Source organism: Balaenoptera borealis (assembly GCF_965194805.1).
Source record: "Balaenoptera borealis genome assembly, chromosome: 2".
NCBI lineage: Eukaryota > Metazoa > Chordata > Mammalia > Artiodactyla > Balaenopteridae > Balaenoptera > Balaenoptera borealis.
Window position 1 is genome coordinate 45,901,300 of NC_138867.1, and position 15,770 is coordinate 45,917,069.

General features: G+C 41.0%; 1 protein-coding gene across 2 annotated transcripts in view; it reads right to left on the reverse strand.

Annotated features, from left to right (window-relative positions):
* The window catches only part of MIER3 (MIER family member 3), a 30,130-nt gene extending 14,923 nt beyond the window's left edge, over positions 1 to 15,207 (reverse strand). The window contains exons 1-5 of one of the 2 annotated variants that reach the window (XM_082382343.1): positions 15,104 to 15,207; positions 13,636 to 13,660; positions 10,513 to 10,658; positions 1,956 to 2,090; positions 622 to 742 (exon numbers count right to left, since the gene is read on the reverse strand). In XM_082382343.1, the coding sequence (XP_082238469.1) occupies positions 622 to 742; positions 1,956 to 2,090; positions 10,513 to 10,658; positions 13,636 to 13,660; positions 15,104 to 15,112 (436 nt within the window). In that variant the 5' untranslated portion in view covers positions 15,113 to 15,207. Of the gene's footprint in view, positions 1 to 621; positions 743 to 1,955; positions 2,091 to 10,512; positions 10,659 to 13,635; positions 13,661 to 14,438; positions 15,032 to 15,103 lie in introns of those variants that run through there. The other variant, XM_082382342.1, reaches the window with a different exon arrangement.
* Between the last annotated feature and the right edge of the window lie 563 nt (positions 15,208 to 15,770).

Here is a 15,770-nt window from a genome sequence, read left to right on the forward strand (position 1 = left end):
AGTGAGACATACACAAAGAGCTGCACATTGAGTCCATAAAAATTATCTTTTTGCACACATATGTGTGTGTGTATTGGAACTTGTTATCTGAACCGTTCTTCTACCATAAAAACACCTGAGAAATAAGCAAGATTGCATATAAGAAATTATTTCAGTTCAAAGACCTTTTAAATATTACTGATATACATTAAGGGATAACACCAAGAACTAAAAGAAAAGGATTAAATAAATCACTAAAAATAAAAAATACTTTTGGAGCAACTGATGGTAGTTTTCAAACTGATGGTAGTTTACCAGGAGAGTAAGAGCCTTTTAACAGAAATCCAAAAAATGTCTATAAAATTTCATGGCTGAACTAAGATTGGTTGCCATAGCAACAGATGAGTCTTGGGAAAGAAAACAGCCCTGCAAAACCAAGCAAATGCTTTCGTTTTTAAAGAGCATATTAGTTTACATCTCCCCCAATAAAAAGAGGTTATAATCCTATTCAGATTATAATAGTATTTTACTTCAATTAAGTAAAACACTCAGATATTCTGACATAAACTACTGAATGTAACAAAATGTACTCAAGCTACAGTATCAGTGCTACTACTAATCAGTAATGATTGGATTTCTTACATCGTAAAGGTCTAGGGAAGAAATCGGAAGTTTCATGGGAAGTCACAGATGGTGTCAGATCATCTGCAGAAGACTGAGTTTCCTCATCATCACCTGACAATAGGTCTTTTGCTATTTCCTCCTATAAGAATAGGAATGCAATGCTAGGGTTAGAAATGATTACATCCCATCAATTTGGAAAAAAAAGGTCTCTATAACACTATTCATAAACATTATGGTATTATAATACAATTAAGAACTAACTGAAGTCTCAGTTTTGAGAAAAGTAGAATTGAAATTCTATAATTTACTTCACGTACATAATTAGTTAATAACATTTACTAGTTAATTATATACAATATCTAATGCTATACTATTATACATTTATGATATAACAAACAATTTGCTTAATTTGTGGGTATGTAGAGAACTTATCTGAAGCGGTAGACTTTTAGTGAATTTACAACAAAAATAATCTTACTTCTAAGTGGTTAAAAATTAAACTCACTTTCTGCCAACTTAAATAACTAAAAGAAAACAAAAAAGTCTCCAAACTCCACTCTTCCGATAATTTTTTAAAAGTCCAACTAATGCACCACTCCGACTAGTGATATAATTTCAAAAGAAACAGTTCAGAATTAATTTTTATGTAAGTATATAGTCATCCTTGTGCCTGGTACATAGTAGGCACTCAATATTTGCTGAATGACTATGGTCATTAAGGTTTTTGGTACATTAATATCACATTTAATTGAAAAGTGGAAACAACATAACTCACAGGAAGATGTGGAGTCCTCTCCCTGCCTGAGACCTGAAAGATGAGGAAAGTTTCCCAGGGATCTGTTAGCAGAGACCATGACTGAATTCTCCTTGGCAGGGACTAGGCCTCCCCTACAACCAGCCTATGTTAAAAGACGTATCACTGAGGCCTTGGCTGCTGTGGCCTCTGTCACTCCCAGAGCCCAAGAAAACAGAACTTCTCTCCAACCACTCCATGCCTAAGCCAGATTGGTTTGAAAACTTCTGGGGGATTCATTAATCAATGCATTCAAGTGTCCACAGGATCAAAAGAAGTTAGGGCAAAATCTAAGTTTAGATATAATATGTCTACACAGGAAAGATAAAAAGTTATGGAAGAATACTCAAATATGCAAAGTATTATGAAGCTATTACTACTTTTAAAGTAGTGAGATCAAAGCCAAACAATATTCAAATCAGTCACCAAAATGATAAGAGCAATGCATGCATAAGAAGTTTACAATTCAGAATTATGAAATGCTTTAAATTAAATAAACTAATAAAAACAGTCAATGGTAACAGATCTGGAATTTTTTTTTCTACATGCTTGTACTTACTTTGTCTAGTGTCATATCTGGTAGTTCATCTGCAAGTTCACTTGGGGAGCTATTTGCACTGGAATTTGCAACTGCTGGAATTGTAGGTTCATAGCCATAGAATGCCAATAAATCTTCTAGAGGCATGTTTCCTTCCTATTCAAGCCAGAACACAAACATGAACTCAGCAGATGCCACAATGCTGAACCTCAGATAAACCTTGATGCCATTAATGTTCATAAAGCACATTATCAAAACAGCAGTACCAAATCAAAACCAAGTTTTAGTTTTGCTTTTTGTAACTGTATCCAGAAAACAGGATCAAACACCTAGAGCTATAATTAATATATGAACAAAAGTCTAACAATTAACATCTTAGTTTTCATTTTCCAGCATCATTTTACTTTTTAAAAACTTCCTCAAATATTTGCCTTAGTGCAGACTTTTTTTTCGCTTTTACATTACTATAAAGATTCGCCTTGAAAACATTTCCAATTAATCAATCAATAACTTCACATAATTTTTAGCTTGTTTCCTTGCAATTAACAGTTGACCACTTGGTTTATTCTTCATGTTATTTAGAAGATACCTAATGAGAAACCTTTGCTGAACATTTACTAACACTATTATGTTTATATATTAATGTTCAAGACACACTTATCCTTTGATATTCCTACTACTGTATCTATATTCTGTACCAGTTGTTTTTTTCCCACAACTGTCTGATGAAGTTTGCATTACCACCATCTTACAGATGAGGAAATTGAGGCTGAGTTCTGGGTTCGAATCCCAGGCCCCCAAGTTCTCTTACTGGCAGTGCTGCTCTGATAAAATTACAGACTCTGGCTGCAGGGCTACCTGTGTTATGAATACTCACGCCATGCCACATAGTGGCATCCAGTCATTGTTTTTTCCCTCCACTAATCTGAAAATAAGTGCTATATTTCCTTTTTTAAAGTATTTTAATTCAACCACTAAAATGCACAGAACTATTTAAAATTATCATTTAAATAACTTCAAAACCATATATTCATGAACTAGTTAATTTCTTAAATATTTTAAAGATGTTTATGTCCATCTATTAAGAGATTCACTTTTAAAACTAGCTTACGGTTTAATTTTCCCTTTAAAAAAAATATCTAAGTCATGAGCACACAGCATGAAAACGTGAAAGCAGAGTATGCAAAACATGCCTACAGTTGATCACGAAGTGAGCTGAGGAGAGCCAGTGATGTCTCCCAGAGAGCCAGCTGGCTGCCCACCAGGGCCCACAGGGGACACAGGTTCTGGGGGTCCCTAAGAATTGGCCTTCACCTTTGCAGTATAGAACTTACATTTTTCACTATGCCTGAATGAAACAGATTCATGTTATGAGCTTAGAATAAGGTGTATGACAGAATGCTAATTTGTGAATTTGCAGTAGCAGACATGCACCTTTCCAATGACCATGCCACTCAGGAAATCTTTTCAGCTTGGAACTGAAATCAGTAAAAAGCTGCTTTGGGAGCATGGACAAATTCAGCACAAATTAAGTTGGATGGTCAGGATGGACAGAAATTCACCCATGCCACGGGAAAACCTCATTAAGTATTCTTCTCCCAAATGAAAGAACCCCTCGAAGGTGCCAGAACCACATTGAGAGTTTCTCCAGTCCTGCTCCTTGCAGAGTCCATGCAGCCCATTCCCTTTGGTTCACACTAGTTGTAAGAGGAGACAGGTTACAGCCTTTGCCAACCACCTGTTAGCAATATTTCTCCAAAACTTTACAGTTTCAGATTCCCTCCACGAACTGGTAGACGGCAACTTTCACTCACCAGGCACTGACAGTCCACCTTCCCATCAATACAGCATTTACTGAGCTCTAGGTACCACGTGGAGGACTACTGGCTATGGGTAAAGAAATAAAATTTCCAAAAAAAAAAAAAGAAATCCCTGCTCTCAAGGAATTCAGTCTTGGTGGAAGGAACTGATAAGTTAACAATTGTAAAACACTGTGATAGCTGCTTTAATCAGTTCTGGAATTGGTGCTATGAAATGGTAGGTACAGAGAAGGGAAGACCTACGCTCCAGGAATAATAGTATATGGTAGGGAAATATCACACAGAGGACAAAGACTGAGCTAAGCCTTGAAAGATGAAGAGGCTTTTAACAGATGAGGGTTGTGTGCTAGGGACTTGTGGTTCATCGTCAGACACACTGACTGAGCAGTGACTGTGCCAGGAGCCCACTGTGCCAGGTGCTGGTATGAAACACAGGTCTTGCCCTTCTACAACTTACAGACTAGGGGGATACCAACAATACTCAAATATGGAACTGCCAATTAAGATGAGCGCAAAAGAAATCAATAGGGTCCTGAGATACAGAATTATGTGGAGGGCCTACTGTCATAGGGTTACAGAGGAAGACAGTGAATGACTTCAGCTGAGGCCTGAAGTCTGAGAAGTGACCAATACTGTGAGGGGCATTCCAGGCAAAGGAAACAACACACTTGAGGCCTGAATATGGTTTTCCACTAAGCCAATGGCCAGAGCACAGAGAGTAGAATGAAGAATGGCTCAAGAGGAGACTAGAAAGACAAGCAGAGGCAGATCACAAAAGGCCTCATGGGAAAGAAACTTGGACTTTATACTCCCAGGGCAATGGGAAGCCATTGGAGAATTATAAAACTGGAGTGACATGACTTTATTTCTTCTTAAATCCTGGGCAGCTGTATGAAGAAAAGTTTGGGGAGGTGAAGAGAGAAGAGAAAAGCAGGGAGACCACTTAGGAATTGCATGCTGGGTTAGGGTAGTGATACAGACACGGAGAGAAGTGAACAGATGAGATGTATTCTGAGGTGGAATCAAATGGGCTACCGGAGTAAAAGGGAGAAAGAAGGACAACTCCCCAGATTTCTAACTGAGCAACTGCCTATCGTGGTTACTTTTACTGAGATAGAAAAGACTAAAGGAAGGAAAAGGTTTATGAAGGTAAAAAATTAAGAGCTGTGCAGAGAGGGCTTCCCTGGTGGCGCAGTGGTTAAGAATCCGCCTGCCAATGCAGGGGACACGGGTTCGAGCCCTGGTCCGGGAAGTTCCCACAGGCCGCAGAGCAACTAAGCCCGTGCGCCACAACTACTGAGCCTGTGCTCTAGAGCCCATGAGCCACAACTACTGAAGCCCGCGTGCCTAGAGCCCGTGCTCCACAACAAGAGAAGCCACTGCAATGAGAAGCCCACACACAGCAACGAAGAGTAGCCCCTGCTTGCCACAACTAGAGAAAGCCCGTGTGCAGCAACAAAGATCCAACTCAGCCAAAAATAAATAAATAAATTTATTAAAAAAAGAAAACCAAAACCCAAAATGTTTGAGAGGAGAAGAATACGGTGAATTTCATAATTAAAAAAAAATAATAAAAAAGAGTTCTGCAGAGGACACAAAGTTAAGTTTGAGAGGACTATGAAACATCCAAGTGGAAAAGTCAAGTTGGCTAAGAGCCTGGAGCTCAGAGGATCAGGCTGGGCTAAAGATATAAATCTGGCATTCATTAGCATCTAGATGATATTTAAAGCCACAGGAGTAGATGAGCTCACTCAGGGAGAGAGTAAAGAGAAGGGGATCTATGCTTTATTAGAAGAATTTTCAGATATATTACCTTATAGGCAATGGGACACGTCTGGAAAATTTTAGATATGATTTGCATTTTGAAAAAAACATCCTAGGGGGAGTAGAAGAATAAGAGCCTGAACTAAGAAGGGAATTAAAGAATCTGTTTCTTGACTGACGTGATAGAGGGAAGTAGGTAACACAGGAGTCTAAGTGGATTGCCCATTTCTGGCCTGAGAAGGTTAAATAGCTACAGCATCATTATAAGACCAAAACAAAAGACAAATAAACTTAAGGGTGGAGGGTGGGATGGTAGATGATTTAAGGTGAAAGTTGAAGCACTGGGCTTGAATGAGTTATCCAGAAAAGGAATACAGAGTGAGAAGACAAAAGCTAGAACCCTGGGGAATACCATCAATTAAAATGAGGGTAAAGAAAGAAAAGTCCATAAATACTACAGAGGGAAACACCAGAGGGTAGAAGTAGAACTAGGAGAAAATGCAGGATTATGTAAGTTAAGAAAGAAGCAAGGGTGGAGAAACCACGGATGGTCACTTGGGTCAAATATCAAAGAAAGATCAAGCAAGATAAAGCAGACATGAATTCTTTGTATCTGTCAATCAAGAATTATTGGTGACCTTACAGCCTGTTGGGAGAAGCAAAGCTGAGGACTGAATGGGAGGGAAGAAGGTACATACACTATAAAAAGAAAATGCTGAAGGGCAACACAGGGTCAAAAGAGAATTTCCAAATGTGGGAAATATATGAGTAGGAGGCCAGACTGAAATAAAAAAATAAGTAGAAGAATAAACTGAGGGCTAAAGGGGTGGAGTCTAGGGACTAGCCTGGGATGTGGAAGATACTTTTGGGACCGGAGAGAAGGAAGGAAGAAAGAGCCTAAAAGTTAAGTTTGCATGTGGGGGGCAAACAGGAGGTTCTGGGTAGTCATTCATGAAAATCCTACTTTCTCTACAAACACACAAGCATGATCATCTGTTGAGGGAGAAGGTGACCATCTTAGTGGAAACCTCCTTAATACAGTCAAAGGATGACACTGTAATGACCCCTAGAAGGCGCTGGTGCTAAAACACAAAAATTATCTGTACTAAAACTTTAAAGCAAAACTGGAAAAGATTAATCCAGTCTCTGAAGCACTTTACAAATGAGCTTTCTGTTAGAGCCTATTAATAAAGCACTTAGTCCTTTGAAGCATAGAAGAAATGTTTTCAAAATTGAATTAGCAAATCTCAAAGTCTCTGAGGATCTGTGGTGGCTAGATCAGCTTAGAAGTTTGATCTAGCACCTTATCCCAGGGATGAGGATTTTTCTCTTCTACAATATTTCTCAGGCATTTTGTTGAACCTATTTAAATTTCAAGGGACACACCTGAGTCCAGTCACACTTATAAATGAACTGTTTTTTAAGTCAAAGGATTTGTAACAGGAAGAGCACAAGATTTAGAGGCAGAGGACTCACTAATTGCTAACTACTACTGTGGGCAAATCACCTAACCCCTCTCACCTCTATTTCCTCATCTGTAAATAGAAAAGCACATTATTTCATTAATCCTATCATGCATAACCTCACATATCAGAAATCAGGATGCATCTCATTACCACTGTACAGATTTCTCATAGTAATGTCCCTCCCTGCTCCCATCTATGCTATTTCTAAATCTATGGTACATCTTACAATCAACAAGGCCTCTGAGCCAAGGAAATAATGCTAATACTTGTCTGACACACCTGATGGTGTTGCTGAATGGGTCAAATGACACTGTCTAAGTGAGGTACAAATTAATTTTCACATAACACCAGTCTGGTATCTTATAATACAGGATGCAAAACAGCATACATATAACTTTTTAAAATGCTTTAAAAATAAATCAATAAGGACCTAGACCAAAGTCTCATTTCACAATGCATATCAGAGGAGAAATCTATATATTAATAAAGGAAGAAATGTAAATTACTTTTTTAAAAGTTATAGGTCTAAATCTAGGATTATTAAATTAAAACCTCTCAGGAAACAGTAACATGAATAAATTAAAATATAGAACGATATAACATAAACCTTATTTTAGTATGGTTAATAACTAAAATCTTGTCACATAATCTATTCTCTATACTTACCAAAGTGCTACTGTAAGAAAACTGATTTTGTACCGCTCTTATTTTCCACAACATATAATGTACTAAAAATTTGTAAGCACCAAAATAAAGGCCATATGTATAGACTACAAACTATCAAATTTATTTACTAGGAGCATTAAGAACTTGTAGTTTTTTAAAACATTAACACCAAGGCTCTAAGACTGCTACCATGTACCAACACCTAAATCACTGTGCCAATAATATAAGATTAATAGAATACATTATTTTAAATTGTATAGAAATAATTTCAAACTTCTTCTAAAAATAAAATGATCCTTACTCTTTATATTTGTGTCTCTATCTACTGTTTCTTTTCTTTGTTTTCATGTTTCATTAAACATCAATAAAGAACAGAGACCACATCTACATCTTGCTGCAGGTAAGAATCACAGTTGAGATGAAGCGAGCAGTCAGCCACTCTCAGAGACAGCTCCTCTTGTCCCTTTGCTCAATGAGAGAAGGATTAGCCTTCTGAGCAAGGACACAGCTCTTAGGTCTTCACTAGAATTTGTTTAAAAATCACCTGGATTTTTCTGTCTCAATTTCCAAGAATGCGACAAAATGCCAAGAAGCAAAACTGCCTAAGTACAGAGAAGTTGAAACATTTAAAGGCCTGTAATTTTTCAGAATCTACAAATTCAGTGATAGGTATCATTACAAAGATTTAATTACTGGAGTTTACTAAACAAAATGAAAATCATAGGAACAGAAACTAGGTATTTCTGTGAATAGCTAAGTGAGTAACTCTTTGCTGTTGATTATTTCTCTATATCTTCCCTAATTTTCTTTTAAAACTCACCACACAGATTAAAGCAGCTATTACTATAATCTCTGGAAGAATAAAACCTACAAATCTGAAAAACAAAATTTTACCAACCCATAAAAATCTCTACCAGATTACCCATACTCAAGTAGTAACTACGTTAACACATTAAATGAAATTTTAAATTCTTACTAGTTTACTGACAAAACATCTATTTGTGTGGTTAAAGCACAGTCTAGCACATTTATATTATTTTCTTATGTCATGCTGTAAATAGACTGCTGTCTCCCTATCTTTAACAGCAAACACATAATTAAGGAAGGTGCATTATGAGACCACCTGGGACTTTTGACCAAGCCCACAGCAATGTCCTGACATAAAAAACTACAGGAGAGAAGTATGTATTCTAAGAAGCCTTCCATGAACTTCCACATGAGGCTAAACACCTTTTATTAGACAAATCCTTCCTCCCATAGCTCTCACTGCTTACTGCTTTCACAGTTCTTAGCAGAGGACATCAAAAATATCTTTGTTCTCATTCGTCACCCCACACTAGACCGTAAGCTCCTAGAGGTCAGAAACATTGTCAAATTGCTCGTTTTTGCAATCCCAGGACCCACCACAGTCCTTGGCTTAGTGATAATGCTAGCTGGATTATAATTCTCAATTATTCTAGGCTACCTACTCATAAGAGGTAGAAACGAATTCCCTGAATAAAGTCAAGGCAGAGCTTGAGACTCTTGGGTATCTTTTCTCATCAACAGGCAACAACTTATCATCACCCCTGAAAGAAGTGATAGGTAAGACTTTTCTTCTTGATTATTTCCTAACAATTTTATCTCTATATTCCCAAATCTGTTTGGCTTTTATAGGAGATATATGTATTTTTTTTTAAATGATTAAATCTAACCGCAACCATGTTGGATTAATCTGCCAAAGGAATAAACATGTTTAGAAGATTTCAGGTCTACAGGAGCAAGCCTGGGGTCTAGGCCCTGAAGACTCTGCTTCAGTTTCCCTGTGTGTTAAGATGAAAGAAGAAATGCAATAATAGCACAGCCCTGCCTCACAAAGATAGCAGAAGAGATTACAAAAGAATGTGCTTTGTCTTCTTTAAGAAAAAGAAGTATGAAAACTCAGTATTATTCCTGAAAACTTTTGTTACTCTGGGCTGATTAGAAATTTACAAATAAGGTTAATTTACAGATAAGTATAATCTTTTCAAGGAACCCTTCTCTCTGTAGTTCCTGGTATAAATATATGTTTAAAATCCAGTTCATGAGAATTTATACTGATTTGGGGTTTTAAAAGTTATAAACTACATTTACCTCCCCAACTTTCTAAAAGATGACTGGGTGGGGAGGAAACAGGATATTACTAATTCACATTTAAAAATAGAGTAAAACCTTTTCTCTCTCAATTTTCTTATAGTAATCTATCAGATTTTAAGTTTCTGGAAGGAAAGACTTCTCCCTGTATCTACTGCAGTGCTTAGTTAAACTCAAGTTTGCCCCCCAGTAAAACAGTGTGATATAATGCAAAGAGGCTGGGCTAGGATTCAGAACTATGTTTCCTACAGTTCTCTATATCTCAATATTCTCATCTGTAAATGTACCTAGTTCATTGTCCTGGTATAAACTTAAAAACAGGTTAACAAAAATAAAATAATTTTTAAAAATTATATGAAAATGTACTTATTAGGCTAGCCTTCAAAATAATAAGAAAATCAGTAACTTTCTGTATAAGTTAGGTCAAAAGGAAATATGCTGATACTATTTTTTTAATTGAAGTACAGTTGATTTACAATGTTGTGTTAGTTTCAGGTGTACAGCCAAGTGATTCAGCTATTTATATATGTGTGTGTGTGTGTATATATATTCTTATAAATATGTGTATATATATATATTCTTTTTCAGATTCTTTTCCATTGTACACTATTACAAGATACAGTTTCCTGTGCTATACAGTAGGTCCTTCTGATACTATTTTTATTTCAGGTAGGTTATAAATAATTTATAATAGAATGTCAAAATCTTTACTATAAGTTTGTATCAAAATACTAAAGTAAAATCCTTTACCTTTTCTAAGTCTTCAATTTCAGAACTGAAGTTTTTACCCTCATCCATCATTTCCTCTTCTTCAAGAGTTCTTTCATCATCATAGTCATGGACCAACATCTCAGCAGTGGGGTCAAAATCATGATCCTCAGAAGACAAAGACCCAACTGGAAGGAAACAAACTGAATCACTTTACAGGTTCACAAGGCTATTTACAAAAGAAAATAATTTGTGTTCTACTGCCAGTTCCTTAATACACTTGTCTAAAAGCAGTAGAAAAATGTGAGAAGGATTATGAAAGGAAGACTTAACAAGAGTCTTATACAGTGAGGCTAAAAACTTCAGTAGAAGGGAATATTAACTTTACTCAAATTCTAACCCTCAAATAAAGGTTCAAATCACAACAGAAATGTGATTTTTAGAACAAATACAAGTTTCTGTGAAGCAGCTATACAGCAATTCAGTCTTCAAAAGCACTACCTCACTTTTCACGTCTATAACAGTATTTCAAGCTCCCCAGAATTAAACCATAAGAGCACGCTTTTCTTTGGACTACTAATAAAGTTCTTAAGGTTATGTGAAGGGAATACAGAAAATCGTATCTAAGAGCTTTGGAAGATGTATCCCATTGCAAGTTGTTTTGGTAAATTCCAACTTGTTTATAAGATGGTAATGCTTGGGAATTCCCTGGTGGTCCAGTGGTTAGGACTCTGCACTTCCACTAAGGGAGGATGGGTTCGATCCCTGGTTGGTAACTAAGATCCTGCAAGCCAGGTGGTGTGGCCAAAAAAAAAAAGATGGTAATGCTTTTTAATGGCAAATCTGAAGTCAACAGGATACCCTGAAAACCAAGTGGAGAAATGAATACTATTCATAATCCTGAGAAAATGAAGTCAAATTTATGAAAAACAGGATTTTCTCCATTTGTTTTACTCTACTATGTAATTTAATTAGATCACTCTCAGAGCAGGCAAGGAAAGAAGTATTAGAATCTTGGAGTGGAGAAAGGGAGAAATGGAAGGAAGCATATTCAACACAAAAAGTTTGATGTGTTTTTAGTCAAGCTATTTAATATTTTAAAATTTCAAACATTTAAGGACATTAAGATCATTACCAAAACACTGAACTAGACCAAAGATTTTTCACTATGGAGAAAACCACAGACAATTCAATGTTTTTGATTCTGAGTTCAGAGAACTCTAATCATTAGCCCTAAAAATAATAAAATTCCTATGGGACTCTATTCTTTAGGAGGTTTACATTATAATGTTATTTTTTGAATGCTGAAAGATATTAACCTGCTCATTTTAAAAGCCTGTTGAAGTACAGGTAGTTTAAGTTAATTTTAGAGAAAGATGAATATTTGTTAAATAGCTGAAAAGCAGAACAGAAACCATTACAAATTTTCTTTTTTTGAGAAATTCCTGGAAACTTCTGGGGTATGCCAAAGTGCAAGGTATGAAGTAGATGGTAACTTTTCTACCTCCTTGAAGGCAGAGCGCTACCCTCCTTCTAATCCACATATCACCTGGCACACTTTAGGGCTTCCCCTGAAAAGGAAAGTGTTCATTCAATAACGGCCAGAAGTGGAAGGGCTTGAGGGTCTACTCTTGGCTTTGTCCCTGGCTTTCTGGGATCTGAGGCAAGTCATTTAAACTGTCGGGGCCTGGGTCCAGTTTTTCATTTATAAAATTCATAGGGTTGGCTTAATGACCTCTAGTCTCTTCTGGTTCTAAAATGCTCTTAAAAATTGGCTAATTGATTATAAACAAGTTATAAGTTTGTTTAAACACCAAAACCACACTTTTTGCTTTTTATTTAGATTGCAACTTCTTAAAAGCAGACAGTGATGCAAGATGGAAAAATTCCATTATCATCCAGATGTTTGGCATCATGTACATAAATATTCTTTCCCTGAAATCAGCTATAACAAAGAAATGTTTGTCTCAAAATTAAAGAAACTTTAAACAATTTTTAAATGTAAAGACATAGCTACTTTCAAAATAGCCACAAATTTCTTCTACTTGGTGTTAATTATTTTATAATACCTTAAACGATAATCAAGTGAGACATTAAAGGTTGACTAAAGACACGAAGTAATACGCAAGGAAATGGACTCTAAGGCAACATGTGGTAACAGAAGACTTGGGAGCCCATCCAGACTCTGTTATTAACTAGGTAACTCTTGGTAGAGTTATTTAGAAGTCTCCTCAAGTGTAAAATAAGGGAGTTGAACTAGTTCAGAGGCACTTTTCCTGGAGACTATGAGAGGGAAAAGAGGCAGCCAAAAGGGGGCTGGAAAGAGAATAAGAAACTGAAACAAAGTTGTCCTTAACATTTTAGCACATGAGGAAAGGTTTCTGCCATAGCTGGGTTTCAGGGGTTCCACAAACCCCAAGTGATATGCAATTATCCATTATGTGCAGAGTTCTGGAGACAGAGTCCCTTGCTTTCATCAGATCCTGACAGGGGTTTCTAACACCAAAAGGTTAAGAAACACTGCCCTAGATGATCTAACGTTGTCTCACCTCAAAAACTCTGTATTACCACTTTTCTGTGCCAAACTCAGAAAGTATGTGTTTCTTTTGATCAGGACAGCTTTACGTAACTCTCAGTTTTGAATTTAATACAATCCACAGACACTTCTCAATTATGAAAAATGTATGAGACAAAATAAGGGGAGATGGAGAGTCAGGATTAATGGTCAATATAAGCACCCCCAAAGTTCTGACAAATTAAAGAGAGGATTTCTCAAAAAAATTAAAATCTAAACTAAATTGCTAAAGTTAGTGGAAAGTTTGGGAAAGATTTGGGATTAACCGTTTCAGCCTTGGAGAAAAAAACATGATATGTGACAATTAAAGATCTATTACTTAAAAAGAACGTTTGTCAATTAGTAGCTCTGTAACAAAAGTAGCAGCTCTCAATACAAAAGTATTTTTTCAACATGCCAGATAAAAGAAAGAAAAGAGTATAACTGTTCCTTCCTCCAACAGCGTAATTACCAAAATGAACACTGAAACGTCTTAAAAACAAATGATGAAAAACTCGCAAGACAAATTTTTGTTGGAAAAATTGAGCAATAGATCTTTGGGTCCCCATCACCCTTTGGGACCCACTGAAAAGTAAGAAAACAGGACAAACCTGGGCTCGAACTTCCAAAAGAAGCCTAGGAGAGAGAAGAAAACGTGCGGTTAGATCGCGCAGCCAGGGAAAGAGGCAGCGCCGGCAACAGGGCGCAGAGGAGGCGGAGCCCAGCGCTCCTCCGCAGCTGCCAAAAGTGCAAGACGTAGCTTCGCTCCAATCGCTCCCGGCCCCTTTCGGGCCCCTCTTGGCTGCCTCGCCTTCCTCCCCGAGTCCGTAATGTACAAACTCGCACACCGGGGACGAAGCCCGGTGTCTAACTGGCAACTCCAAGACTCCGCTTGGAGCTCAGCAAGTTACAAAGTAGAGAAGCAGAACCCAGAGCAGTCGGCTCACAGCATCGGTCCCCCATACCCCGGCATCTCAGGAGTCCCCAAAATCCCACCCGGCTCTCCACGGCCCCAAACAACAACTCGCAACCTAACACCCTTTCCTGGAAGGGACTCGCCCTGCGCATCTAGTCCACCTCCTGGGGCCCGGTAGCCCCAACTCCTGGGCTTTCCTCTGCCCCCGAGCGTAGCCAGCTCTCAACCGGACACTCGCCCCCAAACCAAAGCTCAAGCCCCCCATACTCTCTCCGGCGTCCGGAGACGCGGATCCGCAGTCCCAGAGATGCTGGTTCCTTCCAGGGTGTTCAGTCGCTCCCCGGGCCCGCCAGCGAGCCCCTCGCCCTAGCGGGCTCCTGCCGAGGGGCTTCTGCTGCGCCACCCCCTCCCCCCCAGCTCACTAGTCCCGGGGGACACGGCCAGGGCAGCTCCGCTCGCCCTGCCTCCCCCCTTAAACCCGGAGGAAAGTGGGGCTACCGAGAGTCCGTGGAGAGAGCGTCGAGGGTCTTGGTTCTCCCCGTTTACCCACAGGAGCTCCCGCACCTCCCGGGCTGCGGGGCGGGGAGTCCCGCTCGCCTTTCGCGAAGCCCAGCGGCCGCGCATCCCGCTCGCCTCCGCGCCCGGAGCAAAGTGGAGCGTGAGGCTCCTTCGCGCCGCAGCCTGGACCCAATGGGCCGGGGGCACAGAACACTCCTCCAGCAGGGTAGTGGCGCAGCCCGCTCCCCGCTTTGCAATCCGGCCGCGGAGGGGGGGGATCGGTCGGTTTCCACCCACCCCGGCCCCAGGAGGCGGCGCGGAGGCTCCGGCGGCCCGCGTCAGCTGCCCGGGGGCACGGCACAGCGGCGTCCCCGGGCCGGGGCTCGCTGCCGCCGGCCGCCGCCTCCCGTCCGGGCCCGTCGCCCGGCCGGGTCGGGGCAGGAGCCGCCGCGGCCTAGTCCCGGAGGGAGACCGCTCCCGCGCCCGCTCCCGCCCCCCGGCCGGCCCCGCCGCCGCCCGTCGCCGCCCCGCGGCCCCGCGCCGCCACGCCGCCCCCCGTAGGGCCGTGGGAAGGGCCCCGGATCCCCCAAGCCGGCTCGGGGACCGCGGGAGGCCGCCGGGCACCCGCTCCAGCCCGGCCGCTCCTGCCCGGTTTCCCTGCTCACCTCCGCCATATTGGTACCTTTAGGGCGAACGAGCAGCGCCGAGCCCAGTCCCCGGATGGGGAGCCTGAGCCAATAGCAGCCGCCGCCGCGGTCCGCCCGGCACCCGCCCGGCAGCGGAGGCGGCTCGGCCCCTTATAGGGCAGGGCTGCCCGCGACACCCCCGGCCCGCTCGCAAGCCCACCCCATCCGGCGCCCCTCGCCGCGCCCCGCGCCCGCTGCGGGCGCCTCGACCCGTACCCGCGCTCACCCGCGCATCCCCTCTCGGCTGGAGTAAAGTTCCTGCCGAATTGGAGGCAGACGGGGGACGGATGGAAACATCGGCGCAGGACAGACCCACGTCCAGCCAGTCGAGGCCCAAGAACCGGCCGGGGCGGCTGCGGACCGACCGACAGACGCTCCGGTCCGGGAGGGCGTTGGGGAGAGGGGCAAGAGACTTGGAGGGACAACTCGACAGACTTCCCTAAGTAAGAAGAGAGGAGGTGGTGGATGGCCGAGAGGAAGCCCCGAGAAATGGAAGAAGTGGCTGATGGACGGCAGTGTCAGCCCAGAATGAGAGGACAGCGACCAGGCATTTTGCGGTTTCCCCTAAGAGGCCTGCAGGAATGGGGGATGCAGATCAGCGTACACTGGCCCATGGAGTGGACGGTGGAAGTGGTCATTTGCCAGA